Consider the following 14,473-nt stretch of genomic DNA (forward strand, 5'->3'; position numbering starts at 1 on the left):
TTGTTTTTTTTAGGCCTTTAATCCCCGAGAAACCAGGTCTGCTTTCGGGCCGACACAATAATCCTTAAATTCAACGACAGAGCAGCTGCTGCTATCATTATTATCATACAACGCAGTTCCTGCGGGGTAATAATGTACATCGTTTGAGCTGTGTGTGAAGACACACACAGGGCAGTGCAGGTCCCGGCTGCATTTTACAATGCATCTTGCATCTCGGTGAGCGTACGGGCGAGGGTGCTGTCAGTCAGTTGAGCGTGTGGTCGAGCAGGTGTGTGGGTGAGTGAAGAAGTGTTTGCGTGCGTGTGTGAACGTGCGGGTGAGTGTGTAGCCGAGCACTCTGTAAGTCAGTAAGCATGTGGATATGCATGTGGGCGAGCATTTGGGCGAGCATGTGGTTGAGTGTAGAGGTGAGTCCATCGTCAGTCGGGTGAGCGAGCGGGAGAGCGGGTGAGCACAGCGATGACAGCCCCGCGGGGAACGGGAACTCCTCCCACCTCCCTCATCCTCTTCTTCCCCTCCGCCTGCCGCTTCAGCAGCTTCATCTTCCTCGAGATGTCCCCTCCGTACTGATGGCAACATCGTCACACGCCATCACCGAGCCTCGTCACGCAGCATCATCTTACCTCTACTGTTGCTAATCAACCTCAAGAAATATGGTCCACATTAAATCGAATCCGAATACCTCATGGTGGATCCACCCACTGCTTATTATTTATTATTACGCTTGTTTAGCCAGGAGACCCTTTTATTCCAAAGGGTCCTGCCAAGTGTTTTTTGTAGGAAGGGGGCGATGTTGCTATGCGTGAGTCATCCGCGGGCAATGTTTTTTCAGTATTGGGATGTTTTGGCCATTATCAGTTACATTGCAGAATTTATTTGTATATCGATTGGAGGAAACCAGGAGGATATGGAGGGAAACCCATGCGCAACAAAAACTCCACGCAGAAAGGTGCCTGGACTCGGGAATCAAACCCAGGTCCATGTTGCTATCAGTCACGAGTGTTGTCACCGCGCCACCTGGCGGCCCTTCGCAAGTTCTAAATTCAAAGAAATTCCGGTGTGCGATTGCGTAAACGCCAACCCGACCATTGTCCACACGGTCGTGAACCACTGTGAACTCCGTAAATTAACGCAAGTCTTTGGGTCTCCATGAAAGTCTATTAGTCTCGACGTGGAAACAAATAGTCATGAGTGCCACAATTATAACGAAAGCATTGAAGAAATCGCCCTGCGTATCAGTATTTTCCTAGCTAACGAATCCGGACATAGACTGGTAGGTAAATTTACGTGCTCAAGATAATTATATCTCTTTGCGCCACGTAGTCACTCCTCAAACTCCTCAACATTGTCACATATCATCGTCACTTCCACACCGCACCTCATCCGGCATCAGCACACCTCGTCATCCGACATCACCGCTCCTTGTCATGCGCCGCTACACCTCATCACATCATTATCACACCCCACCGAACATCGTCGGCTCTACTCACGCATTTGGCGAGGACGTTCTTGCGGAAAGCTTTGATCCTGGAAAACGAGAATGGAACCAACGTCGTCAGTTTCACCAGCGACACCAACATCATCACCATCATCACAATCTCCGCCATCAAGATAATTTATCGCGAACACCATAGCCTAAACTATCCTGTTCAATCTCACTTATCCAGCGTGTATTGTGTGTCACGTACGTCTCCCTGGCGATGACCTTCGACCCAATGGTGGCCTGGATCGCGACCTCAAACATCTGGCGGGGGATGGAGTCGCGGAGACGAATGCACATCTCCTTGCCAACCAGGTGTGCCTTGTCCCTACATGCACACAGGAACACAATGTACATGCGATTGTGTGCACACACGTGTCGATAAGAGTGTATGTGTGCGTCTTTATGTGGGGAGCGGCAGTGCAGAGGTCAGCACACTGCGCTACAAACGCGGCGACCACAGTTCGACTCCCGCTTATAGCCAACATCGGCGACAATCTTAACTGGTCCTGGGCCTCTTCCTGGTCCACTCAGCCTTAAATCAAGAACCTGGTATGATGTATACACATCAGTCTGTTAAGGCTATACAGAGGATCTTTGCCTTTTGTGTGTGTGCATCCGGATGTGCCTGCGGGTGTGTGTCTGTATGTCCATGCCGGTGTGTGTCCGTGTGTTACGTTTACAATTAGGGCGAGGAGCGGTCGTGTAGCGGTTAGCGCACTACGCTATGAACCCGGTGACCCAAGTTATATTCCCGCTCATGCTTCAACACCAGTGACGATTATCTGAACCAGTCCTAGGCCTTCTGTAGATCGACTCAGCCTCAAATGAGTACCTGGTTCGGTATGTAAAAACATCATTACAGGGAAGACAAAGGGGCGGCTTTGTCTTCCCCCCCCCCCTCGTGTGCTGTGGTGGCCTTCATAGGTGCTCGCTAACAGCCCTTGCCCCAACAGTCTGTTTCAGGCTACACGGGGGATCTTTGTTTTTTGTGTGTGCTGCGTGCTCGGACCGGTGTACGATGTTCGTGAGCTCCTCCACAGGTTTCCCGTTGAGCATAACGTCCATGCGCACGATGTCCACAGGCTCGTAGCCAGCCTCCTCGTAGTCAAAGCTGTACACGGGGGTGTTACCATGGTGAGCAGACAAGGTGGGAGTGGGGGGAATAGACTGGGATACGTGGGTCATGAACAGGGATACACAATAAGGATTCACAGGGATGCACGGTGATACACAGAGGGGATACGAGTCACCAGGTGGTATGTAGATACACGGGGATACACACAGACATGCAAATAGTGCACGGGGATACACGGTGGGTGCACGAGAATGCAAATAAACACAGAGATGCACGGGGCAGGCATGGCTATGCGTAAGGGTGCACTCATAGGAGTACACAGGGATGCAGAGGGGTGCACGCGGATACATGGAGACAAGGCAGGTGGCCATTCTGGTGTCTGTGGTCGAGGTGTGAGCGCGGTGTCATGGCGGTTCTTGGGGTGGTTGTGCGGCGGTGGCTGCCGTCACCTGGCGTATCCCGAAGACAGAGACTTGAGGATGTCGTAAAAGTCAACGAGGACCTCGCAGAGTGGCATGCGGTAGCGCAGCATGACGCGCGCGCCGTCCATGTACAGCACGTCCACCTGCATGCCCCGCCGTTCCTGACACGCGGAGACACGCGGGTAAGTAAAGGTACATGCGGGCACATGCAGGCACACGCGGGGCACATGTATCCAAAGCGACAGGCGGGGATACCAGAGACGCAGAGAGAGACGACACAATCCATAGTTGTATTGTACTTTCTAAGCTCACACGTCTATACTCCTCGCCTACACTAACCCACACCTCCAAATGTTTGTGCAATTTACAGACCCTCAATCCAGCAGTGAATTGACATAAGGTGGTTTAATGTCGTGTGTATGGACACGTATGTGTACACGTGCGTGCGTGCGTGCGTGAGCGTGAGATGTGGCACCTGGCAGAGCTTCATGATGGCACCCATGTGCGCGTCGGGCGTGATGATGGTGCCCGTGATCATGGGCTCCAAGTAGTGCGACACCACCGAGCGGTCTGGCAGCTCACACGGGTTCAGCACCATCACGTCGGCACTACCATGCTCCTGGTAACCCCAGCACGGGACGAGGAGGGTCACGGCACGGGGAGGGTCACGGCACAGGGAGGGTTACGGCGCAGGGAGACTTACGGCATGGGAACGGTCAGAGTACAAGGAGAGTCATGGCACAAGGAGGGTCACATCAAGAAGAGAGGGGTCACGGGCACCATCAGTTACATCATCTCTCACATGGAAAGGTGTACAAGTGTTATGTGTTGCTTAAGCAGGTGTGTGGGTATTACGAGTGTGAGGAGTGATGACATAGTCGTTGACGTACTGCTCTATTAACCCGGTGTCTTGAGATCGACTCCTGACCATGCCTTGCAAGTGTGCATCTGTAGAGTATGTGTGCGCGCGTGTGTATTTGCTTGAGTGCGGAGCACTAGTGCAATGGTTAGCGCGCTGCACTATGGACCCAGCGACCAGAGTTCAATTCCCGCTCACGGCCAACACCAATGACGAATATCTGAATCTGTTCTGGGCCTCCGCTCGGTTGACTTAGCCTCAAATCAGTACCTGGGGCGATGTGTAAACATCGCCAGTGGGGAGACAAAGGCGGCCGGGCGTGGTGCTGGCCACGCACACCTTTGAGTGTCGTGTCGGCCTTCATAGGTGCTCGCTAACAGCACATGCCCCAACAGTCTATCAAAGGCTACACGGGGTATCTTTGCCTTTGTTTTTGTGCTTGAGATGGAGAGTGGATGAGCATGCTTTTATCAGGCCCAGTTCTAGGGGGTCCAGTAGAGCTGTTGTATGTGGGGCCACCTTAACAGCGATTCACCACTAAGGATTGTGAACTTAGATTGGGGCAAAAGGACATCTGTTGGGGTAGGGCCCACCCAGGGCCCACCCAGGGCCCACACCAGCTCCCACCTAGCCCGGTCCTGTGTGTACGAGTGTGTATGCGTGTGTGTGTCTGCGTGGCGTCACCTTGATGAGGCGTGGGGAGGTGAGCACGGCGCGGTAGGGCACGGTGGGTGCCGTGAGAATGACGCTCGTGTTGTACTCCTGCTCCAGACGCTGCTGGAACACGTCGAGGTGCAACAGGCCCAGGAACCCCAGCCTGGACAAAGAACAAGATCTCTCGTGTAGTCTTTTACAGACTGTTGGGGCAAGTGCTGTTAACGAGACACCTATGAAGGCTGGCCTGGCACACAGGGGGCTGGCATAGCTGGCTCCACGCCCGGCTGCCTTTGTCTCCCCAGTGTTCATGTTTACACAATGCACCAGGTACTCATCGAAGGATGAGCATATCATTTGCATACTCGTGTGTACTGCATGTGTGTGTATGCGCATGGACATCGCGTGCATGCGTGTGTGCGTGTGTATGTCCCGCAGGTGCCCAATGATTTTACCTCCAACCAGCTCCCAAGGCGGCGCTGCTCTCCCTCTGCACGGAGACGCTGGAGTCGCGCAGGGTCAGCCTCTCGAGCGCCGAGCGCAGGGACGTGTACTCCGACTGGTCTGATGGGAACATGCCTGGACAAACAAAGACAAAGATCCCGCGTATAGCCTCAACAGACTGTTGGGGCAGGCGCTGTTAGCGAGCACCTATGAAGGCCGGCACGGCACACGAGGGAGTGGGTGGCCAGCACCACGCCCGGCCGCCTTTGTCTCCCCAGTGGCGATGTTTACACACCGCACCAGGTACTCATATCACGCAAGCACACACGCCACAGACATACACAGCCACCACCATCACCTCCACCACCACTTTTTTTCACGCATCAGGGTTTGTTTGTAAGTACGTACTGTACGTGTGTTTGCATTTGTATGTCAGCGTATATTTTAGTGTTAGTCTACGTACATATCTGTGTGAGTGCATACGTGCCACGGTGGCAAGAACCACCTAACCTGGTATACAGGAGGTCGTGGGTATGATCCAGACCCTGACACCTGTATATTTGGAGTTAGCATGTTTTCCCAGTGGTTGTGTGGATTTTTCCTCAGGTCCTCCAGTTTTTCCCTACACATTTAGAATAAACGTGTTTAAGAGTATTTGGCTGCTATAAATTTCCAGCCGATAAGCCACTTCATTGAGCTATCATTTGTGGCCAGGTCCCTTCTGAAAAAGAAGCTAATAGCTCAGTGGGCCCTACCTGGTAAAATAAAAATAGTTTAGTGTTTGTGTGTGTATATATGCAAGTGTGTGGGGAGCTATAGTGTAGCGGTTAGCGCGCTGCACTATGAACCTGGCGACCCGGATTCGATTCCCGCTCACGGCCAACACCAGTGACGATTATCTGAACCAGTCCCGGGCCTCCCCTAGGTTGACTCAGCCTCAAATGAGTACCTGGTGCGGTGTGTAAACATTGCCACTAGGGACACAAAGGCGGTCGGGCGTGGTACTGGCCACTCACCCCCTCGTGTACCATTCCGGCCTTCATAGGTGCTCGCTAACAGTACTTGCCCCTACAGTCTGTTAAGGCTATATGGGGGATCTTTATCTTTGTATGCAAGTGTACACAGTGACAATTATATGAACTGTTCCTCGGGCTCCCCTAGGTCGACTTCAAATGAGTATCTGGTGCGGTGTGTAAACATTGCCACTGGGGAGACAAAGGCGGCCACTCATCCCCTCATATACTGTGCCGGCCTTCATAGGTGCTTGCTAACAGCACTTGCCCTAAAATCTGTTAAAGAATATATGGGGGTCTTTGTATGCGAGTTTTCACAGGTAGTATCATACGTGTGTTAGCGTGTGCATCCAGCGCCACGTACCAGCGAACACCATGGGCTTGGAGGGTTTGAACCCGGGCAGGGGCTCCACCTCGTGAGCGGCCGAGTGCAGCGTATCGCCCACCTGGGCCTCGGTAACCTGGCGCATCCCGCACACCAGGTATCCCACCTGGCCCGCGTACCTGGGCACACATACCGCAGCAAACCACGTTACATGAACCACGTCGCACGTTCACAATGCACGCTCCGCACGCCACGACACACCGCATCACAATGCATCTCACTGCATCACAACACATTGCGACACACACACGGCACGCCAACCAGACAACTAATTCCAATCGATGCGAGCCCAGCGCACGTGCGCACACACATTTACACGTGCACACAAACGGGTGTCCGCACGTACGTGCGTGAGCTCACAGAGTTGCCGTGGGAGTGGGCAAGGGCAGCAGGAGGCCGATGTCGGACACCTCGTAGTCGCGCGGCCGCGAGGAGGAGCTGTGCGTGCGCACGCGGTCGCCACGGCTCACGGCGCCGTCGCGCACCATCACGCGCGCCACCGCGCCGCGAAACGAGTCGAACTCCGAGGCGAAGAGCAGCGCGCGGAACGGGGCCGTCGCGTCCCCGCGGGGGCTGCACATGCACGTACCCATGCACGCAGTTAACATACGTGTGCACAGGTGTGTCAGAATACGTGCACAGGCGTGTCAGAATACGTGCGGGAGCAGCGGTGTAGTGGTTACCACGCTTCGCTACGAACCCGGTGAACTGAGTTTGATTTCCGCAAACAGCCACCAACACCAGCTACGATTATCTGAACCAGTCCCGGGCCTCCCGAGGTCGAATAATCCTCAAATGAGTACCCGGTGCAGTGTGTAAACATCGCCATCAGGGAAACAAAGGTGGTTGGGCATGGTACTGGCAACCCACCCCCTTGTGTGCCTTGCGGGCCTTCATAGGTTCTTGCCAACAGCAACTTGCCCCAAAAGTCTATTAAAGTTATATGAGGGATCTGTGTCTTTGCCTGCGTGTGAAGAGAATGTGTGCAAGGGTGTGCACACTAACGGAGGGATCCTGTCGATAACCGCCTCCAATATTTGCTCCACATTTGTACCCAACTTGGCAGATACCTGCACACACACATACACAGACACGCACAGATACAGACACAGCATGCACACAACATTCACATACAGACACAGAATGCATATACAGCAGACGCACAGCAGTTGTTCGTCCGTCATTCTCACTCTAATGCAGTCGCTGGCCGGAATGTCGAAGAGTTTCTCAATCTCTGCGGCAACTCGGTCCGGGTCCGCGGCTTTGAGATCGATCTAGCCGAGGCATCAAACACGAAAAAACAACAACAACCACAACAACAACGTGAGCTGAGACGGGGAGACACGGGGATGCATGAGGGGACATGTGGAAACAAGGTGAGGCACGGTGCGACCATCTGGAACGCTGTTCCTTCCTACATTAGAAAGCCACTGGAGCTAAGCACATTTAAATCTAAATTAAAAACATATTTTCTTAAAACTGCTTCTTGTCTTTAGTTTGTTGTCCTTCCCCCGTACCTCCAATTAGCACGTTTGGCTATGTACAGTGCGATGCGAAACACGTTCAACAATCAGGGAGACGTGGGTAGCCACAGCGATGCACGGAGAGACATGGGGAGGTACATTTATAAGTCTATCTGGCCTTTTGAGGTTTGTCTTTCCATCATTTCTTTGCAGCGCAACATCCGCTCCTTCCTTGTGTTTACACTCTTAACTGTATAAATCCACATCGGATTGCATTAACTGTATGACGAGACGGAAAGGAAGAGAGGGAACGTGTGAGCTAGAGGAAGGGTCAGAGGGGGAAGAGAAGGAGGAAGGGGAGATGGGGTGGGTAGATGGAAAGGGGAGGGAGAGAGGCTTCACCTTGTTAATGACGGGGATGATTGCGAGCTCTGCCTCAAATGCGAGGTAAAAATTTGCCACAGTCTGAGCTTGGATGCCCTGCACAAATACACACAGAGACCCGTACAGCCTTTAAAAATGTTGGGGGAAAATACTGTTAGCGAGCACCAGTCATAGGGCTAGCAAGCACCACATTTTCTCAATCCTGATGTTTAAATACACCACACTGAGTACTCATCTAAGGCTGAGTCGAACTAGGGGAAGCCCAAGACCGGTTCAGATATTACTTGCTACTGACATACACACTGGCAAACAACAAATTGGCACACGTGCATGTAACCCACCATGCCCTATCGCTACAGTGGGCATGCATGGCTGCGTGTGTTCCTGTGTGTGATTGTGACTGAGCATACGTACCTGTAAGTTTTCATGGTTGTGTGCATGTCTGTGTGAATGTGCCCGAGTGCATGTGTGTGATTGCTTGCATGTGGGTGCGACTGTGTACACGTTTTGACTCTTTTTTGTTCATGTTTGTATGCACGTGAGTGCGTGCATCTGTTTGTGTGTGTGTTTATATATTCATGCGCGCTTCCTTTTACATACGTGTGCCGGTGCGTGCACGCTTGCATATGTGTTGCCGTGCGTTTGCTTTTGCATGCGCACGTGTGCATGCCTGTGCATCTTGTTAGAACCTCATTAGCGTCGACCAATAGGAGCACTCCCTGGCAGGCGGCGAGCGACCGCGACACCTCATAGTTGAAATCCACGTGGCCCTAACACACGCGCACACATAAATACAAAGACCCCCCGCATAGCCTTTAACAGACTGTTGTGGAGCAAGTGCTGTTAGCGAACAACTATTAAGGCCGAGGGGGTGGGTGGCCAAAACCATGCCTGGCCACTTTTGTCTCTCCAGTGGTAATGTTTACACATCACACAAGGTACTCATTTAAGGGTGAGTCGACCTAGGGGAGGTCCAGGACCAGTTCATATATTCCCCGCTGTTATTGGTCATGGACGGGCATGTAATCCGGGTCTCTGGATTTGTAGCGCAATGCTAAACACTATGTTATCGCTCCCGACGCGCACACACACACAAGCATTCATAGACATATACACACGTGTATACACACATCCGCACACACGCACAAGCATATGCACATAGACATATGTAACCACAGAAGGTTGGGCATGTACGTTACAAGCGTGTAGACTTGGTTTGTCTAAGAAGTGAAGGGTGGACACATGCTGTGTGTATATGTGTGTGTACTAGAGTTTCTAGGCACTTGAGTGTGCACACGTGTGTATACCGATGTGTCTATGAGGACGAGTGTGTACCTGTGGCGTATATGTATGTGCATATGTCGTTGTGTGTGTGGTAGTGGGGAGTGGTAGTGTAGCGGTTAGCACACTGCACTACAAACCCTGCGACCTGAGTTTGATTCCCACCACGGCCAACACCAGTGACGATTATCTGTAGTCCTGGGCCTCCTCTAGGTCAACTCAGCCTGATATGAGTACCTGGTGAGGTGTGTAAACATCGCCACTATCAAAAAAAAAGGCGGCTGGGCATGGTGCTGGTCTTCCCACCCTCCTGTGTGCCGTGTTGGCCTCCATAGGTGCTCGCTAAAAGCACTTGCTTCTGGTCCAACACCAATGGAGACTAGGCTCTAAGAAAATCCGTCTCGGGTGTGGACCAATCAAATTCAAGGACAGTGCATATTATTATCAGAGTTGTCTCTTTTGTTTGCATTTTGACTGCTTGTATTGTGGTTATTGCAAACATGATGCCTTGAATAAAGGTGTCAGTTTTTGTGCCAGTTAAAAGGGTAAAACCTATTTCAAAATTCTAAACCGCCAGTTGTTAAGGGGCGAAGCAGGTGCAAACGGGGGCGGGGGGGGTCGACCGGTTGTGCACGTTGAGACCGGAGGTGTTGCCAGGAAGACGGGAGATAAGGGTTGGTAGATGGGCCAACAGGCGCCGCCCTAGCGAGCGCTTAAAGAGACGCACGAGAGGTCTCGGATAATTAGCAGAGGGATATAAGGGTGTGTGCGTGAGCGGAGGGAGAGTTGTTGCCAGGGACAAGAGTGAAGACATCTCGCCGCTGCCGCTCCAGCCGTCAACGGGAGCTCAGCCCTTACGCCGTCGCCGGGGGGGTGTTGGCTGATTCCCCCGCCCGGGACAGACGGGTGAGTGGGTCTGAGGGAGAGTAGGTGAGGGCAGCGGTGGAGGTGTAGAGTTGCTGTGTGCGGAGTCACTGTGTGCAAAGACGCTGTGTGCGGAGTCGTTGTGTGCGGAGACGCTGTGTGCGGAGTCGCTGTGTGTGGAGTCGCTGTGTGTGGAGTCGCTGTGTGCGGAGTCACTGTGTGCGGAGTCGCTGTGTGCGGAGTCGCTGTGTGCGGAGACGCTGTGTGCAAAGACGCTGTGTGCGGAGTCGCTGTGTGCGGAGACGCTGAGTGTGAAGTCACTGTGTGTGGAGTCACTGTGTGTGGAGTCGCTGTGTGTGGAGTCGCTGTGTGTGGAGTCACTGTGTGCGGAGTCGCTGTGTGCGGAGTCGCTGTGTGTGGAGTCGCTGTGTGCAGAGTCGCTGTGTGCGGAGTCGCTGTGTGCGGAGTCGCTGTGTGCGGAGTCGCTGTGTGCGGAGTCGCTGTGTGCGGAGTCACTGTGTGCGGAGTTGCTGTGTGCAGAGTCGCTGTGTGCGGAGTCGCTGTGTGTGGAGTCGCTGTGTGCGGAGTCGCTGTGTGTGGAGTCGCTGTGTGCGGAGTCGCTGTGTGCGGAGTCGCTGTGTGTGGAGTCGCTGTGTGCGGAGTCGCTGTGTGTGGAGTCACTGAGTGCGGAGTCGCTGTGTGTGGAGTCGCTGTGTGCGGAGTCGCTGAGTGCGGAGTCGCTGTGTGCAGAGTCGCTGTGTGCGAAGACGCTGTGTGCGGAGACGCTGTGTGCAGAGTCGCTGTGTGCGAAGACGCTGTGTGCGGAGTCGCTGAGTGCAGGATGAGTGAGGTGGAAGGTAGATAAGAGTGGGGAGAAGTTAAACATAAGTGACCGTATAGATAGTTATAGGAGTGCCTACAACTGGTGCTAGAATCGGTGAATAAAGTGTAAGCAGGTGACTTGTTACAACGTGTCGGTGTGAGTAATTTTTGAAGACACTACACATGTACCCAGTGTGTGTATGAGGTTGAGTGTGAACCTGTGGCGTATATGCATGTAATCTGTATACGTGTGTATGTGTATACACGTGTGTGTGTACCGGTGTGTCTATGAGGTTGAGCATGTACGCGTGGCGCGTGTGCGCATGCGAGTGGAACAGCGTGGCCGTCTGAGCCTTGACCGTGATGCCTCTCTCCCGCTCCACCTGAAGCGTGTCCAGCACCTGCTTGTTCCCTGAGCTCGGCTGGATGGCTCCTGCACACACACACACACACAAAACAAAGATCCCCCTTATAGCCTTCAACAGACTGTTGAGGCAAGGGCTGTTTGAGAGCGACTATTAAGGCTAGCACAAGGCGGTCGGGTGGGGTGGCCAGAACCACGGCCACCCGGCCGCTTTTTTCTCCCCAATGCTGAGGTTTACACACCACATCAGGTACTTGTTTGAGGCAAAGTTGACCTAAGGGAGGTTCAGGAGCTGTTGAAACATTCGAAACGGATGTTGGCTGTCAGCAGAAACTGAATTCAGGTCACTAGGTTCGTAGCGCAGGCCGCAAACCACTTTGCCATCGCTCCCTACATACACACACACGTAAAAAGACGTAGATCTCCGTGTAGCCTATACAAGACTGTTGGGGTAAGAGGGTGGCCCGCACACACACTTGAAAGTACACACGCATGCAAATGCACATATATAACACAAACATTCATACACACACCTGCACGCACACAGGAGGAGGTGTGAAAAGGTGGTAATGCGAGGAGAAAAAGGTGTGAGGAGGAGGTCTAAGTAGGAGGAGAAAAAGGTGTGAGAACGACTGAGTAGGAGGGGAAGGAGGTGTGAAGAGGAAAAAGAGGTGTGAGGAGGTAGTGCGAGGAGTCAGAAGAGTGGGAGGGAGAGCGGAGTGTACCCGTGATCTCGAGGAGCCGGTCGGCAAGCGTGCTCTTGCCATGATCAACGTGCGCCACAATGCTGAAGTTCCGGATCCTCTCCATGGGGAACAGAGACAGATCCGGGACCTGCAGCATAAGCACACAGTCCCCCGTGCAGGCTACATTATAGAGTGCGGTTAGCGAGCACCTATGAAGGCTGGAGAGGCGCACGAGGAGGTGGTGTGGTCAGCACCATGCCGAGCTGGCCGCCTTTGCCTCCCCAGTGCTGATGTTTGGACACCGCACCAGGTACTCATTTTCAGGCGACATACCGGGGGCTCAGAACCAGTTTGGATATCGCTCACCACTGATGTTCGCCGTGGTGGAAAATCAAAGCCATTATGCCAAGTCCTTAGCGTAGTGTGTAATCCATTGAACCACCACTCCTCACGGCCACCTCATCACACCTGATAACACACACCTCATAAGCTGGCCATAATCTACAAATTTATTCTAAATTATGCTTTTGGCATGATGCCAGGAGACAAAGAATCCATTTGGAACTCTCGTATTAGCCTATGTTCGAACCCAATCTGCAGAGGTGGCTATCACAGATCTGCATACACGAGAGCGCGCAGCACTTTCCCACCCTCCCACCTACACAGACATGTTTGTTGCATGGCAGTCAAACCGATATTTTTATTCTCAGAGCCAGATTTTGTCCAAATGAAGTGCAAAACCAAATTTATCGTGGGATTGTTTTGCACAGTCATTGGTGATTGGCCGGAGACCATCAACTCACTAGCCTCAAGAACCCGGCTTCATCACTGTTGGCTGAAACCCAGATTCGAACCCAGAATCTAAGCGTTGCCGGCTCAGCGCTACGACACAGTCATTGTGAACCCCCTGAGCAACCCGTCCACCACTCCCGCACTTACTGCCCGGTCGATGCACCTCCTCCCCCCTTGCTTACCGCCACCTCTTCCTTCTCCACCTCACCTTGGCTTCATCACTGTAGCTCCTCGTGCTGACACCGTGACCCGACCTTAACCTTGACCTCGGACCCGCCCTGAGCGGCCTCAGCAGCAGCAGGGCCCGTGTGTTCAACATCAGCGGCGCTATCTCCTCCTGCGCCACCGTGGGGTTAACATTGAGATAAATGAAAACGGTTTAAACTGGACCCACATTTAAACGGAGTTTCACCACCATAAGGCTTGAGATCTCCATCGTTGAATGAAGGCTTCCCCTCGCCATCACCATCTTATCAGTATCACGATTCAGCAATCCTTCTAGCTCCTCCACATATGTATAGTTCATTGCTCCATCTCTGTACTGGACGTAGTCTCAGGTGTGTTCTCTCCTTTGGCTGCCACGACGTTGTTTGTCTCGACCAGTGGCAATCATCCCGTCTAGAGGTGCACCCCCCCCCCCCCCAAGTCCATGTTTTTTTTAAGTCAATGTGATGTCTTTAACTTGCGTTTGTTCTGTGGTCCGTCTGTTGCTCTTTCTGTCTCTCAGTGTAATTCCCAGAATGCACATCTTCATGCTTCTTTCAGTACTTTTCAGTTGTTGTTCAATTTGCTTTGTGAACATGCCAATGCGCTTAAATGATAAACGGTTTAATCAGTGTATTTTACCCATTGTGACATATGAATTGGAAATATATTACATAAACACAGTGTAATATTATAGAAGCGCGCGAGTTTAAAGCAGTTTAAGGTAACGTAGTCAGAAAATACATCTCCTTCAAAAGCTGTCTCTCTGTATACAAAAAAAATGTTTTTTTACATAACCCAATGGCGCTAGAGCCTTCTATGAGTGAATAATTTGAGCAGCATTGATATAATGCAAGCAAACTCTGGACGGGTTTTGATATACGGCGTCGCATCAGCAGATTCAGGCTCGCTTGAATCAATTCTGTTGAACTACCAGATGTCATAGGCAAGGATAATCTTTTTAAGATATGGGTCATCGTTCGATGTGAAATACAACTAAAAATAATCATAAATGGTAATCTTGGGTAATATAATTGTAATCGAGAACCATAGTAACTAGAAGGGAATTCGTGATCTAGAACCGTATGGTTAAAGAAACAACACATCCAGTCGAATCTAGAGAAATGTCCCACGGAAGGAGATATCACAGACCTACTTCAGAAATTAATTAAAGTGACCTCTGGTCTACACATAATTTTCCCATCCATCCTACAATGGAACAAAATTCGTTGCATAACAGACAACCTCCATATTTTTTTATTTTCAGTGCTGGATTTT

General features: G+C 52.0%; 1 protein-coding gene across 4 annotated transcripts in view; it reads right to left on the reverse strand.

Annotated features, from left to right (window-relative positions):
- Positions 1-14,473, reverse strand: part of GUF1 (GTP binding elongation factor GUF1) — a 17,614-nt gene continuing 3,141 nt past the window's right edge. For all 4 annotated transcript variants that reach the window (XM_032973407.2, XM_032973402.2, XM_032973422.2 and 1 more), the window contains exons 2-18: positions 13,200-13,328; positions 12,239-12,347; positions 11,428-11,582; positions 8,872-8,952; positions 8,201-8,278; positions 7,526-7,609; positions 7,341-7,405; positions 6,696-6,908; positions 6,315-6,454; positions 4,949-5,072; positions 4,524-4,656; positions 3,456-3,599; positions 3,008-3,141; positions 2,493-2,594; positions 1,689-1,808; positions 1,491-1,527; positions 1-566 (exon numbers count right to left, since the gene is read on the reverse strand). In XM_032973407.2, coding sequence (XP_032829298.2) covers positions 420-566; positions 1,491-1,527; positions 1,689-1,808; positions 2,493-2,594; positions 3,008-3,141; positions 3,456-3,599; positions 4,524-4,656; positions 4,949-5,072; positions 6,315-6,454; positions 6,696-6,908; positions 7,341-7,405; positions 7,526-7,609; positions 8,201-8,278; positions 8,872-8,952; positions 11,428-11,582; positions 12,239-12,347; positions 13,200-13,328 — 1,995 coding nt within the window. In that variant the 3' untranslated portion in view covers positions 1-419. The remainder of the gene's footprint in view (positions 567-1,490; positions 1,528-1,688; positions 1,809-2,492; positions 2,595-3,007; positions 3,142-3,455; positions 3,600-4,523; positions 4,657-4,948; positions 5,073-6,314; positions 6,455-6,695; positions 6,909-7,340; positions 7,406-7,525; positions 7,610-8,200; positions 8,279-8,871; positions 8,953-11,427; positions 11,583-12,238; positions 12,348-13,199; positions 13,329-14,473) is intronic.

The sequence above is a fragment of the Petromyzon marinus genome, chromosome 3 (assembly GCF_048934315.1).
Source record: "Petromyzon marinus isolate PM22_M1 ecotype Great Lakes invasive population chromosome 3, UKy_Petmar_22M1.pri1.0, whole genome shotgun sequence".
In the NCBI taxonomy this organism is placed as follows: domain Eukaryota; kingdom Metazoa; phylum Chordata; class Hyperoartia; order Petromyzontiformes; family Petromyzontidae; genus Petromyzon; species Petromyzon marinus.